The following is a 14498-nucleotide window of genomic DNA, read 5'->3' as shown; positions in this document are numbered from 1 at the left end:
GGCGGGGAGAGCCCTGGGGGCCTGCTCTGGGACTCCTCTGAGTGTGAGCCTCATCAGAGTCACAAAGGACAGCAAAACCGATCTTCGGTGACATCCAGCCGATTCCCTGGGACTGTCACTGCCTTTAGTCCTTCGGAGGAAGGGGTATCTCTTTAGCTGCTCAACAAGAGGCTCAGCATATCAGTGTGGCCGGAGCTTGGAGGGATTGATGGGCGTGGAGGCTCTGTCCTGTCCCCGGGGGACCCAGCACAAGGCTCAGCGGAAGAGCCCGGAGAAGGGTCCAGCCTGGCCCCACACCGGCCCCGTACCGCAGGCAGGCAGCCCCGTGCGCCTCCCTTTCCGCAACAGCAAAATAAATCTGGCAGCCCTCTCGGAGCTTCTCGAATGCATGATCTTCTCCCGATGAACAACCCGGCCGGCGTGGTCTCGGCTGCTTGCTGCCGACCTCGGTTTAGAGCTGCCTGTTGTCCAGCTGCTGGGGAAGTCCAGGGCCCGAGGCACACGGAGACGGAGCGGGCTTGTGCGCCGAGGGCTGGGGTGGGAGACGGCCGCGGCTGATGTGGCCCGGAGTCTGGCTGCATGTCGGAAGCCTGCAGGTGGGGGGAGGCCCAGGCAGACAGGGGCAGCCGTGGGGGGCTTTCAGATGGCTTTCCTAGGAGCCTGTGATGCGGAGGGGTGGAGGGGGAGGAAGGAGGCGGCCCCCGCAGAACCGCCTTTTATTGGTCGTCGGACATCCTGGTCATGGCTGCAATGGCTACTTGTGTCCATAGAAACGTTCAGATTCAGGGCAAGGTTTGTTTCCTCTGATGCCTGGCGTGCCTCCGCCTTCAGCCTGGGGAGAGCCGGGGCTCCCCTCTGTGCGTCTACTGCCGGAAAAGTTCTTCCTGCCAGGAAACGTTTCTTGATTTTGTCTCCTGCCTCCTTCCTCTTTACTCCTCATCCTTCGGAAGCTTTGGGTCTTTTCAAACCGGTGCTCTTTTCCAACGTGGCTTCTCTCTCGGCCTTCCAGTGGGGAGGTGATTAGGAGTGTGGGGTCCGGAGTTGGCCTGCCTTGGGCAGGGCTGTGGCTCCGCTTCCTACCTGCTGAGAGACTGAAAGCCAGCAGGGTGACCTTCTTGACCGCCGGACTCTTCTTCTCTGTGAACTGGAGCTCTCACACACTTTGCCTTGGGTGTGTGGGGAGACGCAGGGCTGTATGTACCAAGCACTTGGCTTTACTGTGCACAGTACTGCATGCAAGACGGGAGTGTGAGCCGACACTCTTCAGGAGTGACAGAGCTCGGGAGGAAGAAGGGACGGAAGCGGCCTGCGGGGTAAGCTCCCTCTCTCTCCTTTTCCTCCCCTGCAGGAGGACAGTCGGTGACCCACGTTGGTGCCCCTATTGTGGTCTCTCTGGCCAACAAGTCCGTTTCCTTCAGCTGCAAAATCTCCCACACCACTGAACTGAAGAACTTCACAGCTTGGTACTTCCATGTGGACCTCCAGAGCCAGAGGAGCTCTGAGAAGCGCATGACCTGCTCACCCGACCCGGTCAGAGAGAACCAGATGCACAGCGCGACGTGCCGGGTCACCCCCAAGCTGCCCGACGCGTCAGCCACCGGCACCTACTATTGCTCCTTGCATTGGTCCGACTGGATAAGAATCAGCAGCGGCGTCTTCATCCTGGTCAGAGGTGGGGCTCCCTTCGGGGCTCTCCCCCGGGCGGAGGGCCCAGAGATTTCACACCGCACGAGTTGAGCCCCGATCTAAAGCAGGGGGCGCCTCTTCTATCAGCTTTGGCAAAACAGAACAAGGTGTCCTCGGGGAGCCGCCCCCCCAGCCGCTGCACGGGCGTCCCGACATCTACCCTGGTTCGGGAAGGGCAGAGGCCTGGGATGGAGCTGTGCTTCTGGCCACCCCCAGCAGGTGCCTGAAAGAGGTCACTGGGCCTCGGTGTCCTTCCGGCACAGTGTGGGGGGTGGGGTGGGCACAAGCAGGTCTCGTGCACGTGTGTGTTGGTGGCAGCCCGTGAGCGAGTGCTCGGCCTGCGTACATATTTCCGGAAAAGTTTCCTAGTTTCATCACGTCCTCAAAGGAGCGGTGACTACAGGCTGTTACGAACAGCCTATCAGCAAAGCCATGAGTCTCTGATCNGATGGACAGTGCCCTTCACCCACCCCTGGTGCGGACCAGCCACCTGCTAGGCCTGGGACAAAGCTGGCCCCTCACCCTCACCGCACCCGCCCACATGAGCCCCCTTTCACCTGCGGGAAACAGGAGGCCCTGAGAGAGACCGTGACTTGCCTAGGGTCCCGCAAGCAGCAATCGGTGGCTCCAGTCACCCCGAGACAGGGGCACTCGAGAAACAAAAGACGCGGTCCTTGCCCTTAACCAGAATCAAGGCAGCAGGCACAGAAAGGGGCTTAGCCCTACGCGAGGGCCTTGGTAGAGGTCAGGGTTTGGGGGTTCCTTGGTGGGGGGCGGTGTGAGGGGAGTCCTGGGTAAAGGAGAACATAGGAATCGGGGGCCTGGGGGGCTGGCACAGTGGGGCTTGCCCTGGCCTTTCTCGGGTAACTAATCCTGAGCTTTCCTGCCCCCCTCCCAGACACAGGGTACCAAGAACCCCCACAAGGCTCCCAGAAGCTCCTGTTACTGTGTTTCACGGGCCTCCTGACTGCGCTGAGCATCTTGGTCACCGCTCTGCTCCTCTGGAAGAAGGTAGGGGACACACACACATAGCTGTTTCTCTACCCCGTTCCCTGTGGCTTTAGGGACACGGTGTCCCCATGGGCTGTGGCCTCTGGCACCGGGGACCCCTCCCTCGCCAACTCGCCACCACCAGGTCCCTTTCGATCTTGTTGCTCGAAACCACGGTTCTTCGGCCTTTTCTAGGTCGTGGGCCCTTCTGAGTCTCTGATGGAAGGCTCAGGCCCACATGCTTCCCGTTTCTAGCCCCCCCAGATTAGAAGCCCCTGTCCCCAGTTTTCTGGATCCCCAGCTGCTCAGGAGGAAGGAAGAGCCACAGTGAGGCCAGGCGTTGTCCCCTTTCCTCTGATCTGTGTCCCACCGTCACTCTGCGGGGGAGGTGTCCTCCCATTGCACAGCCCTGGGAAGTGAGACCCAGAGAGGGGGTGACCTTCCCCCGGTCACGTGGAAGGCGTGCGGCAGTCAGGGTTGGAGGGCAGGTGGATCGGGCGGTTTGGTCCAGCTCTGCGCCAGGCAGCAAGTGCCACGCAGACAGACACCAAGGCGAGCTTGTTCCTGTGGCTCCGCGCGTGCCCAGGTGTGGCAGGTGCTCGGTAACTGTCGGGCGAAAGAATAATGCATTACCCGGAGGGTGCCAGGTTCTGCCCGGCTCTGGGGTGCAAAGCAGGCTGGCAGTGCTCTGGGCTGCGGTTGGGACCCTCTGTTCTGGCTCCTTGAAGGCTTTAAGCAGAACAGCTCAGGCCACTGCTAGGCCCTCTAGGGACTGAGAGCTTCCCGGCTCCTCGCCAGCCTCGGGGGCCGAGCCTGGGGAGCAGCTCAGTCAGCTGAGGCGCTGAGTATGGGGAAAGGCCTCTGCGGCGCCACGGGGGCTCCTTCAAGGGTCAAGAAAGGTTTAGTGGCTGAACCCAAAGTGCCGGTCCCCATCTACACCCAGGGAAGGCCCCCTCCCCTCTCAGATGGGGATTCATGTGTTGGTTCATTCAACACTTATTTATTGAGCACCTACTAAATTCTAGCAGTAGGCCCTGGGGCTACAGCAATGACTTAAATTCATCCGCAAGAAAGCTCTGCCTTCGTCGAATTTGTATTCCAGCCGAGGGGAGACAGACTATAAACAAATACACAAATAAGTAGCATAACGGATGTGATCAGTGTTGGGGGAAAATATAGCAAAGCGAAGAGAGGAGTGAGTGTGGAACGAGGGAGTTTGCTGTTTTAAGTAAATAGTCAGGAGGGCCTCCCCACACCACGCCTGGGAGGGAGCGGGCCAGGCAGGCATCAGGAAGAGTGTGTCCGCAGGGGAATAGCAGGTACGGGTGCTCTGAGGCAGGAGCTGCAGGGAGACCCACGTGGGTGGTATGGCCTGAGTGCAGGGAGGTGAGGGGGGGGCGGGGATGGNGACTTGAATGAGGGCCTCAGTTTCCCATGATGCCTCAAGGCTGGAGACATAATCGCTCTTCCAGAAAAGGCTCCAAGGTGACAAAAAGAAGCGGACACGGCTGCTTTATCTGCCGTAAGCTTCCGGAGGCTGCCTCTCCTGCCAGCTCTGAGCCAGAGCCTGGTGACCTCAGCCGCCCGTCCAGTTCCTCTCCTGTCCTGCGATCCGCCTCGGGACGCCACGGGCATGGGCTGTGACCTTGGCATGACCTGTTCCTAATTTGGCTCGTCCTGCTGACAAGCTGCAGCAGTCCACTCTGCTCCGGCCGGGTGCGGGCTCTGCCATGAGGCCCGAGAGGGCCGTGCCGGCTCTGTGGGCCCTTGCCCTCCACCTCCACCCCTGCCCCTGGCCTGGACACAGGGACAGCTCAGCTGAAGGCAGAAGACGGCGGGAAAGGCTTCTCTGGGCCTCCTGGGAATCCCAGGGTGAGGACAGAGACCCACCGGCCACCGGGCTCACTCTCCCTCCCTCAGCCAACGTGTGCTGAGCTCCTACTGTGTGTCCGGCTTGGCCTGCATCCTGCCTCACGGCTGCTCTCCCCATGATGGCGGCGGCCAGGATGGCTCTTGACTCGTTTGTTCAGTGAGCAGCTACTGGAACCGGGGTGTGGACCCAGAAACTGTGCTTCAGGCAGGGGTGATGAAGGACCCGCCCTCCGGCTGCGGACCCCCCACGCCAGGCTTATGTGAGTGACCGCACAAGTGGCTCCCGCGGCCACAAAGCACAGCAGGTGGAGGGCAGAGCCGGGTCAGGGCGAGACCTTGACCCCGAGCCTCTGCTTCAGCCGCTGCTCAGCAAAAAGAGGATCATAATGACTGGATCTCAGAGACCTGCAGGGCCAGGGAGGCACCGGACACAGAGTAGGTGCTCAGGAAAGTCTTGGTTGGGGGGGTGGCGTCAAACTCAGCCCCGGCTTGACTTCCGATCCCAGCCCCTCACCCCGCCGCTTGGCTCAGTAACTCCTACCTTCCCTGTCTCCTTCCAGGAATAGTTCTCGAATATCTAGTACATGCCAGGCACTGGGCTGAGTGCCAGACACAGTGGAAAGCACGACAGATGCAGTCCCTGCCCTCTCGTCAAGCTACAGCCCTCTCGGAGCCTCGGTTTTCCCCTCCAGAAACAGGGAGAAGGGTCGACTTTCCCCCTCCCCTGGCCAGGGTGGAGGAGACGGCATTTGCGAGGCCCCAGCTGGGGCCTCACCCCCAAGGGGGAGTGCAGCGCGTGGATACTTCTGTCTTCCCTCCGCGCGTGTATGGGAGGGAGAGCTAGTGCAAGAGACTGGCCTTGAAGGAGAGAGAGCTCGGAAGACCGGAAGCCGCTGCCGGGCTCGTGTTGTGTCCCCAGAGCAGCCTGGGGCTGGATCCGAGCTTGGGATGCAGACCCCGTGGATGCCGCTCTGGAGGGGGACGGCCCCCAGTGGCCCATTAGCCCGTCATAGGCCAGCGTGGTTTGAACTGAGTGCGGAAACCGAGCATGCAGGGGGAAGGTCGGGTTGGGGGGAGAGGTGAGCTGGTCACCAGCCCGTGACCAGGCCAGGCAGTCGGCCGTGGGGGCCAAGAGGAGAGGTCCAGGGAGGAGGAGGCTTGGACGACCCCAGGAGCACAGGCAGCTGTGAATAAATGAATCGAGGCCGGGAGCTACTGGCCCAGAAAAGGCCAATGATTTCCTGGGACGGCTCCCACCCAGCTTGGGAATCAAGGTGGGCTTCCCGGAGTGGGCTGATCTGTCCTCAGCCCTTAAGGGCCTCTGACACAGCAGGTCTCCCTCCTCCACCGCAGTTTTCTTCCCTGGGTTCTAGGATCCCTGGGCAGCCCTGGGCTGGTCACCCCCATCTAAACGTGGCGAGTCTCAGGCCCCTTCCTTGGCACTTTCCCTGCTCTGTCTACACTCCCTGGTGATTGCTCTGCTCCTGAATTGACATCTCTCACCCCTGATGCTCCCCAGGCTCCTCCCTGAGCTCCAGACCATGCCCACTGTGTGAGCCCCACAGCCGTCCACACCTCCTGTCCCTGACACCACTCTTTAGCGTCCCAAGTCTGCCCTGTCTCTGCAAATGGCGCCATGCCCCCAGATGCTCAGACCAAAGGCTTAGAGGACAGGGACTTTGTCTCCCCCTTGTGGTGGGGGGGGTGCTGACACACACTAGGTCTCGTGGGAGGAATGGCTTAGTCAGTAAGCACTGAGACCTGGAAGAGGAGTTGGAGGCGGCCAGGCTGTGAGGTAGGCAAGGCGACAGGATTGTTCCCATTTTACAGAGGGGGAAGCTGAGGCTCTACAGGTTTCCTGACCTGCCTGTGGCCACAAGGATTGGTTTATTCATTTGAAAATCCCAAGTGGAATTGACTAACTAAGAGCAAGTGTTAGTGGCGGGGGACAAGGCACCCGGGTAGGCAAGGCTGTCTCCAAGNTCTAACCGTCTAGGAGACCCACATGTTCCAACAAAACAGAGAGGCGGAAACAGATACTGTCGGGTCAGCACCTTGGTGAATCATGCAGAGCCGGGTTCAAACCCTACCCCTGCCCCTTCCGGCTCTGCGGCCTCAGGCAAGTCGCCTGCCATTTCTGAGCCTCCCGGTCCTCACGTGTGGAACGGAGGCGACACGGAGATTTGTTGTGCAGGTTTGCTGAGAAGCACACGAGATGGGGCGGGCGATGCGCTCAGAGCGAGCTCCACCGATATCGGTGAGGCCGCTTCTCCCAGGCGATGATTAGGCTGAGAGGGGGTCGTGCTGGCTTCTCCCAGACAGCTAAGGAGCTCTGGAGAGCTAATGCCGGGGAAACGGCTGGGGATGGGCAGCCGGCCTGTGCCCGCCGCCCACCTGTCTCCCTGCAGGCCCACCACCAGGGCCTCCCAGCAGCTGGCATGAGCTTTCTGACGCCTGCTTGCCAGTCCCCACACCTCCTGCTAGAAGAGCTCGGACACTTTCCACCGACCACACTGTGAGCTCCGCCCTGCGCATCCGGGCAGGTTCACCTCCCTCTAACCACGTTGGTTGTCTTTAAGTTCCTGGAGACCTCAGGGCCTTGGGACATGCCGTTCCCTCTGCCTGCCTCCCCTCCCTCTCTTGCCAACGTAGTTTCTCAGCGCTTGGGTTTACAGCACCCTTTCCACCCGGTGAGGTGCGTGTCGGCCAGAGGCTCTGTCCTGTCGGTCAGCACACGAACCAGGCTCTGGCAAAACTGTGAGTTCACCGTCTGTCTCCCCACTGCGTTCTCAGTTCCAGGAGCGCAGAGACAGCGCCCACCTCTTCGGACCACCTGGCTAATGAGAGGTGGCTGACAAGCATGTGTTGCTTGGCCAAGGGCCACCTGGTGCCACCTGAATGCCAAGCGCTGGAGAAAGTGAGGCCCAGGAGGGGAAGTGGCATGTGTGAGACCTCAGAGCCAGTGAGGGGGCAGATTGGGCCTGGACATCTGGTCCAGCTGGCACTTGCCCAGGACCACCCACGGCAGTCGGCTCCGTTGCCAGGGACCCTGTCACGCTGGCGCTGTGCCTTGCACTGCCTGTCCCCCCGAGCCAGGCACGGTGTCCATGGGCAATGCCCCGCGAGGGCCTTGACCTTTCTGTAGGTGCAGGCAGATGAATGGCTTGATGTGGGTGCTGGAGGCATTTGCCCCGTTTCCTCGGAGAAGGAGGGTGGCAGGAGGCGCGAGCGATCAGTTTGTGAGCAGCCCCGTGACGATCTGCTATCTTCCCTGCGGGGTGGTGTGCGCGGAGGGAGCTGGCCCTCCCGGCCCTGACAGCCGTGATGCCCTTCTTCACAGAGACAGATGCGGGCTCCCCGGAAGGGCCTGGACCCCGGCACTGCCCACCGCCAGGAGCAGCCTCCGGCCGAGTCCATCTACACGGTGAGTCTTGGGGCCTGCGCCCCCTCTGCCTCTCTCAGGCCTGACACAGGGTCTGGTTTGCTGGCTCGGTCACATACCAGCCATGTGACCTCCGGGCCCCGTGTTCGTGGTCTGTAAACTGGGGACAAGAATTCTAACCTGGCTGAATTTCCGTGGGGATGAGCGTCCGTGTGGCCCCCGGCCACTGGCAGGCATGTAGCTGTGAGGTGCCACCCAGCCCCCCCTCCCTGGCACGCCCCTCTCCTTCTGGGATGAAGACCAGCGAGGGCACAGGGTGGCGAGGGATGAAAAAAGTTCCTTCACCCGACCGGGTGATGCTGACCAGCTCACCAGCTCCTTCCTGTTTGTTTTTTTGTTTGTTTGTTTGTTTTGTTTTTAAATTTTTGACAGAGAGAGAAAGAGAGAGAGAGAGAGCTAGGGAAGGGCAGAGAGAGAGAGAGACACAGAATCCAAAGGAGGCTCCAGGCTCTGAGCTGTCAGCACAGAGCCTGACGCGGGGCTCGAACTCACGAACCGAGAGATCATGACCTGGGCCGAAGTCAGACACTTAACCGACTAAGCCACCCAGGCGCCCTTCCTTCCTGTTTTTATTGCACAAACAGCAGCACAGCAAACAACAAGAATCGCAGAAAGAGGAAAAGGTCAGGCACCATCACAAGCCCTTAACACATCATTGCTTTTCAATTCTTCACACCTCCTTTCCCCCACGCACACGCACTGTTTTGTATCCTTAGAATCAAGCAGAGACACGAGCTGGGCTGTTGTGTCATAAGCACTTCCTGTCGCTGGACCTGTCTTCGTCCTTACCAGAGGAGGCTCAGCCTGGCGATCCCGCTGGGTGTGAGCCCACCCACGGGTCCCTAGGCGGCCCCGCTCTGCCCAGCGGCTGGGAAGGTGGCAGTCTTGCCTTTTTGGCTCTGTCTAGTTTAGTTCCACAGGCAGCGTGTGCTCACTGTAGAGAAAGTGAATCAATGCCTCCCCGTGTCTGCTGGGGGCTCAGCTCCGTGAGACGAGCGCTGCCAGGTCAGGATCTTGGCTTCACACCCAGGCGGTGCCAAGCCTTGCTGGGGACCTGCGGGTCCTCCCCAGGGAGTGTTCCAGGGTCGCCCCTGCACGGTTCTGCCCGGATCCGCTGTCGCTGGCCTGTTCCCACCACCCAGACACACATGAGACTCTCGGGTCTACACAGAGGGCATGCCAAGTACGGCCCTATTTCCTGAGGATGGGGACAGATGGGGACAGATGGGGACGAGGCAAAGGCGGTGTCCCTCCAGCACCAGCCACTCCCAAGGGCAGCCCCCCACCCCGGGGAGTTTCCACCGGCCACTGCAGCCCACGTGGCCTCACACTTCCCCATATTCTCTCTGCTCTCCTGACGGCTCGTGGTATTTTCCCTGCGAGAGATCCTGATGTCAGCTTTTGAATAAAAACATTTCTCTCTCTATCTCTCTACACACACATACACACACACACAAGATCTTTCTCTCTCTCTCTCTCCCTATATGTGTGTGTGTGTGTGTGTGTGTGTGTGTGTGTATCTATGAAGCAAATAGCCATCATCCTAAGCCTACTTCCTTCCAGGATAAATACTAGTAACATCGACTTCTATACCTTCCAGTCTTTTTTCTATAAATACATACAAAAAGACCCATACACACACTCACACGTACTTTTTTTTTTTTTGGAGTAGTACAGCTATTTTTGTTCATGTTGCAATATCTCATGAACATCTTTCCACATGAATAAATATCCTTCTACGAGAGTAGTTTTAATGGAAGAGACTAGCTTCTGCATGGAACGGCTTCTTCCTGCCTGTGCTTAGACTTCTCTGAGGCTCAGGCCGACTTCTCCAGACTGTGCAGAAGAGGCTCGACAGCCCCACAGGGTTAAAAGGTGGCTTCAAGAGATTTCAGGACAAGAAAGGAGATGGGAAGAAGGGAGGCCATAGACTTTGGTGGCTCTTGAGACTGGTCCCTACCAGCTGGGCAGAAAGGAATGACATTAACAACAGGAGTGATGGCCTCAGGAGTGCTTGTTGAGTGCCTACTATGTGCCAAGCACTTAGTGGGACTCTATACCTGTTATGTCATCGAGCCTCATATTAGGGACTTCAGATACATGTGCTCACCCCATTTCAATTTTATCTTCTAATTGTCTATTGTTAGTATGTAGAAATATGATTGGTTTTTGTGTATTTACTTTCTATAGAGCGACCTTGTTGAATTCATTGATTAATTCTGGGTTTTTTTAATGTGTAGTTTTGAGAGAGAGAGCGTGAGCAGGGGAGGGGCAGAGAGAGAGGGGGGCAGAGGATCCACAGCGGGCTCTGTGATGCCGGGCTCCAACTCATGAACCGTGAGATCATGACTTGAGTGGAAGTCAGGCACTCAACTGACTGGGCCACCCAGGTGCCTCTTATTTATTAATTCTAATAGGCCTCTGCAAATTCCTTTGGATTTTCCATGAAGCCATTCTATTTGTGTCATCTGCGAATAATGCAAGTCTCATTTCTTCTTTTCCAATCCTCATATTTAAAACATTTTTTAAAAAAATTTTATTTTAGAGAGAGAGAGCACGAGTGGGGGAGAGGGGAAGAGGGAGAGAGAGAATCTTAAGCAGGCTCCGCGCTCAGCGCAGAGCCCAACACAGGTCTTGATCCTACGACCTGAGCCGAAATCAAGAGTCAGTTGCTCAACTGATTGAGCCACCCGGGTGCCCCCAATCCTCATACTTTTATTTCTTTTTTCTTCCTTTATCACACTGCCTCAGACCTCCAGTGTGATGGCGAGTAGAAATGGTGATAGCAGACATTCTTGTCTATTTCCCAATCTCTGGAAAAGGATTTTTGTACATTTCTCCTCTACTTTCTTTGGATGGATATTTAGATTATCAATTTTCCATCTTTTTTTTCCTCCTTTTCTTTTTTTTTTAATGTTTACTTATTTTTGAGAGACCACGAGCAGGGGAGGGGCAGAGAGATTGGGAGAGAGAGTCCTAAGCAGGCTTCGCCCACTCAGCGCAGCACCCCACACAGGGCTCAGTGCCATGAATCGTGAGATCGTGACCCAAGCCAAAATCAAGAGTTGGACACTCAGCCGACTGAGCCACCCAGGCATCCCAATCTTTCTTCTTTTCTAATTTATGCATTAAAAGCTATGAACTTCCCTTTAATTATGGCTTTAGCTGTATCCCACACATTTCGATATGTCATATTTTCATTATCTTTCAGTTTAAACTTTCTGTTGAGATTTCTTCCTTGCCCCATGGGCTGTTTAAAAGTATTTTGCTTCATTTTCAAATGTTTAATTACTTTCTAGTCATGTTCCGTTTTTTATTTCTCGCTAATTCCACTGTGATCAGGGAGTATATTCTGTATGATTTTAATCCTTTGAAGTCTCTTGAAAGTTGCTTTATGGCTTAGCCTGTATTCTGTGTGCACTTGCAAAGAACTTGAATTGTGCATGGCTAAGAGTTCTACATGTGTTAATTAGGTCAGTCTGTTGATTATGCTGTTTAAAATATTCCATTTCCTTTCGATGTTTTTTTTTTTGGTCTATCAGATGTTCAGAGAAGGGAGTTAAACCTGTCCATCTCATTGCAGATTTGTAGATTTCTCCTTTTAATTATGTCACATCTTGCTTTTTATTCAAGATTTTTATTCATGTGGGAAAATACTCATGATATATTGTGACATAAAAAAAAGCTGTACCACTCCAATTTGTTTTTTAAAAGTAATCTATTCAGGGGCATGGATTTGGAGTGGGTCAGATGACTGGGATTCAAAGCCTACTTCATTTGCTCACAGGTTTTGTTACTTCAACTTTCTGAGTCTTGGTTCCATAACCTGTAAAATAGGGTTTAACAATAGAATATTTTTTAATGTTTTATTTATTTCTGAGAAAGACAGACAGCGTGAGCAGGGGAGGGTCAGAGAGAGAGGGAGACACAGACTCTGAAAGAAACAGCCTCCAGGCTCTGAGCTAGCTGTCAGCACAGAGCCCGACGCAGGGCTCAAACCCACGAACTGTGAGATCATGACCTGAGCCCAAGTCGGACGCTTAACTGACTGAGCCCCCCAGGCGCCCCTTCCATCTTGTGTTTCTTACATTGAGCCCTCTCCAGTGACCCTGCCCTTTCTCTACGACTCATAACAGAAATGTCAAAACTCTCTGTCTTCAGTTTCTCTCTCTCTTTTCCAACCCACTCAGTAGGGCTTTCTACCCAGGTATTCATCAAAATCTTCCTTCTCAAGGTCACCATCAGCCTCCGCATTGTTACATCCAAAGGTCATTGGATTAAATCCCGGTCCTCCTCTTCCTTAATGAGTCAGCATCTGACACTATCAACCTCTCTTTCCTCCTTGACACACTTTCTTTACTTGCTTCCAGAACATTCTACGCCCTCCTGATGCCCCCTCCTCAGACTCACTGCCGGGCCTCCTTAGCTTCCTTCACTGGTTCCTCGTGGAACCTTGTGGAACCTGACTTCTAAATATCAGAGTCCAGTCCTGGGACCCTTTCTCTCTGATCTTCACCCCCATCTTCAACCCCTGGGTGACCTCACTCAGCCTCAAGGTTTGAAACCTTCTACCTTTGACAACTCACATTTCCATCTCCAGCCCAGACACCGCCTCTGAACACCAGAGTCACTGCCTGTGAGTCACAGGTTTCTCTCTCAGACCGGTCTCCCAGTCTTTAGCCGCTGAGGTGCCTCAACTCATGGTCCTCATTGTAGTGACTGCCTGCTCCATTCTTCTAGCCGTCCAGGCCGAGCCCCAGGAGATGTCTTTCCCTTGTTGTCACTGCTCGTATCTGAGCCGTCAGCACATTGTGTTTCCTAGCGTGTCTGGAATCCCCCTCGCACCCCACCCAGTGTGAAAGCTGGGGGAGCCACCACCATTTCTTGCCTTGTGGTTGGTTTCTGATCAGCCGGCCTCTTTTATTACCCTTGTCCTTGGGCAGCAGCCAGAGCGATCGTGCTCAAGAGCAGATCACAAGTCCTCAGAGAAGCAGCCACAGAGCTGGCACGAACCTGAAATGGCCTTAGTAAGGGAACCACCTGTGGCAGAAAACGGGGAAGGCCAGGCGAGCCATCAGACCAACGCAGAGCTGGTCCTGAGGGAGGAAAGTGCGGAGGGCGGCAGAGAGGAAGCCACGCCGTCTAGGGAAGGCTCAGCCAGGCCCGTGGGAGGGCCCACGTCAGAGGAGTCTTCCGGCTCCCAGGGTGGGAGGCTGTGCGGCTGTGCGGGCATCCCCATCATGCTCGGCCACCGGCTGGGAGGAGCCCCCAGGGCCTAGGGCCTCCGTGTACCCATGATGATGGTTCCAGAGCCCAGCAGCTAGGGCCCCTGGTCAGGACTGGCCCCTGGGCCTGGAGCTGTGGGAAGCACATTCTCACAACTGCCGCACTCAGAGTCGACGTCAGAGCCCTGACACGGCCTTCACGAGCTCTGCCCTCATGGCCTCCCCGCCCCCCNNNTTCCCTCACCTTGGGGCCTTGGTGTTGGCCATGCCCTCCATCCCGGGCTGTCCACAGGGCCGCTCCCTCCCTCCTCGGCGCCCTGCTCAGATGGCACGTTCCCCCGTGAGGTCTTTCCTGATCCCCCTTTTAGAATAAGCTTCCCACCCCCTCCGTGACCCCAACCTCCCTACCTTTCTTCTCCGTGTCCCTCTGTGGTCCTGGGGGCCGCCTCTTACTTTTGTGCTTCGGTTTGTCTCACACAGTAGGTGCTTAGCAGTCAAGTGCCATGTGGACCAGTGGGGCAAGGACAAGCCGTCCTCACCTTCCTGGGTTTCCACGGGGCCGGGTGCTGGGCACAGAGTGGGCGCCCCGAGTCACAGGTGGGGCATCTGCTTTGCGGAGCACCTCCCCTCAGCTCTGCTCCGTCCTCAGCCTGGCCGGCTGCCCTCCGTCTTGCGCACCGCAGCGGGAGGAGCTCACTAACACCCCACCGATGTGGCCGCTTCCCACTCAGAAGCCTCCAGGGGCCCCCCCACCGTCAGCTCTATAGCCTGGCACCGGCAGCCTTCACCAAAGGGCTCTCCCAGCCCTACCTCCTCACACTCCTGTCCCCTCAGTGCCCTTCTCTTCAGACATGCCAGGACCTTGTACTTCTCCGCTGAGTGCCGCTCCTTTCCAAGGAACACCCCCAAATTGCCCCCAGCTGCCCTCAGAGTGCGGTGTGCAAGTCTATATGTGCAGGTGCCCACGAGCGTGCAGCTCTGGGTCTCCCTGTTCACGGGGAGAGGTAGGTCTCACAGGGGGACCAGTATCCAGAACCCTCGCATTAGGTCCTAGCCCAGGGCAGCTGACTTCAGCTTTGGCTTCGGCCGACCTAGAGGAAGGCTTTGCCACTGACATCACCCTTCGGCACCAACGGCCTTTTGGGTCAGCACCGTTGCCCACAGAGCAGCAGGAGGCAAAGGCCTTGGAGGGTCTGGGTCCCAGACAAACAGCCCAAACCAGCCCAGCATAGCCCAGCCCAGCCCAGCCCAGCCCAGCCCAGCCCAGTACAGCCCAGTACAGC

The 14498-nt window shown here is 56.9% G+C and overlaps 1 protein-coding gene across 1 annotated transcript in view; it reads left to right on the top strand.

Moving 5' to 3' along the window:
- Positions 1 to 14498, top strand: part of NFAM1 (NFAT activating protein with ITAM motif 1) — a 32431-nt gene that overhangs the window by 13246 nt on the left and 4687 nt on the right. Inside the window, exons 2-4 of the mRNA XM_077757978.1 lie at positions 1349 to 1672; positions 2585 to 2697; positions 7889 to 7972. Of these exons, the coding sequence (XP_077614104.1) occupies positions 1349 to 1672; positions 2585 to 2697; positions 7889 to 7972 (521 nt within the window). The remainder of the gene's footprint in view (positions 1 to 1348; positions 1673 to 2584; positions 2698 to 7888; positions 7973 to 14498) is intronic.

This window comes from Crocuta crocuta, unplaced genomic scaffold (genome assembly GCF_008692635.1).
Source record: "Crocuta crocuta isolate KB4526 unplaced genomic scaffold, BGI_CrCroc_1.0 scaffold143, whole genome shotgun sequence".
Taxonomy (NCBI): domain Eukaryota; kingdom Metazoa; phylum Chordata; class Mammalia; order Carnivora; family Hyaenidae; genus Crocuta; species Crocuta crocuta.
Note: the sequence above shows the minus strand (reverse complement) of the source record. Positions and strands in the feature narration are given on the sequence as shown.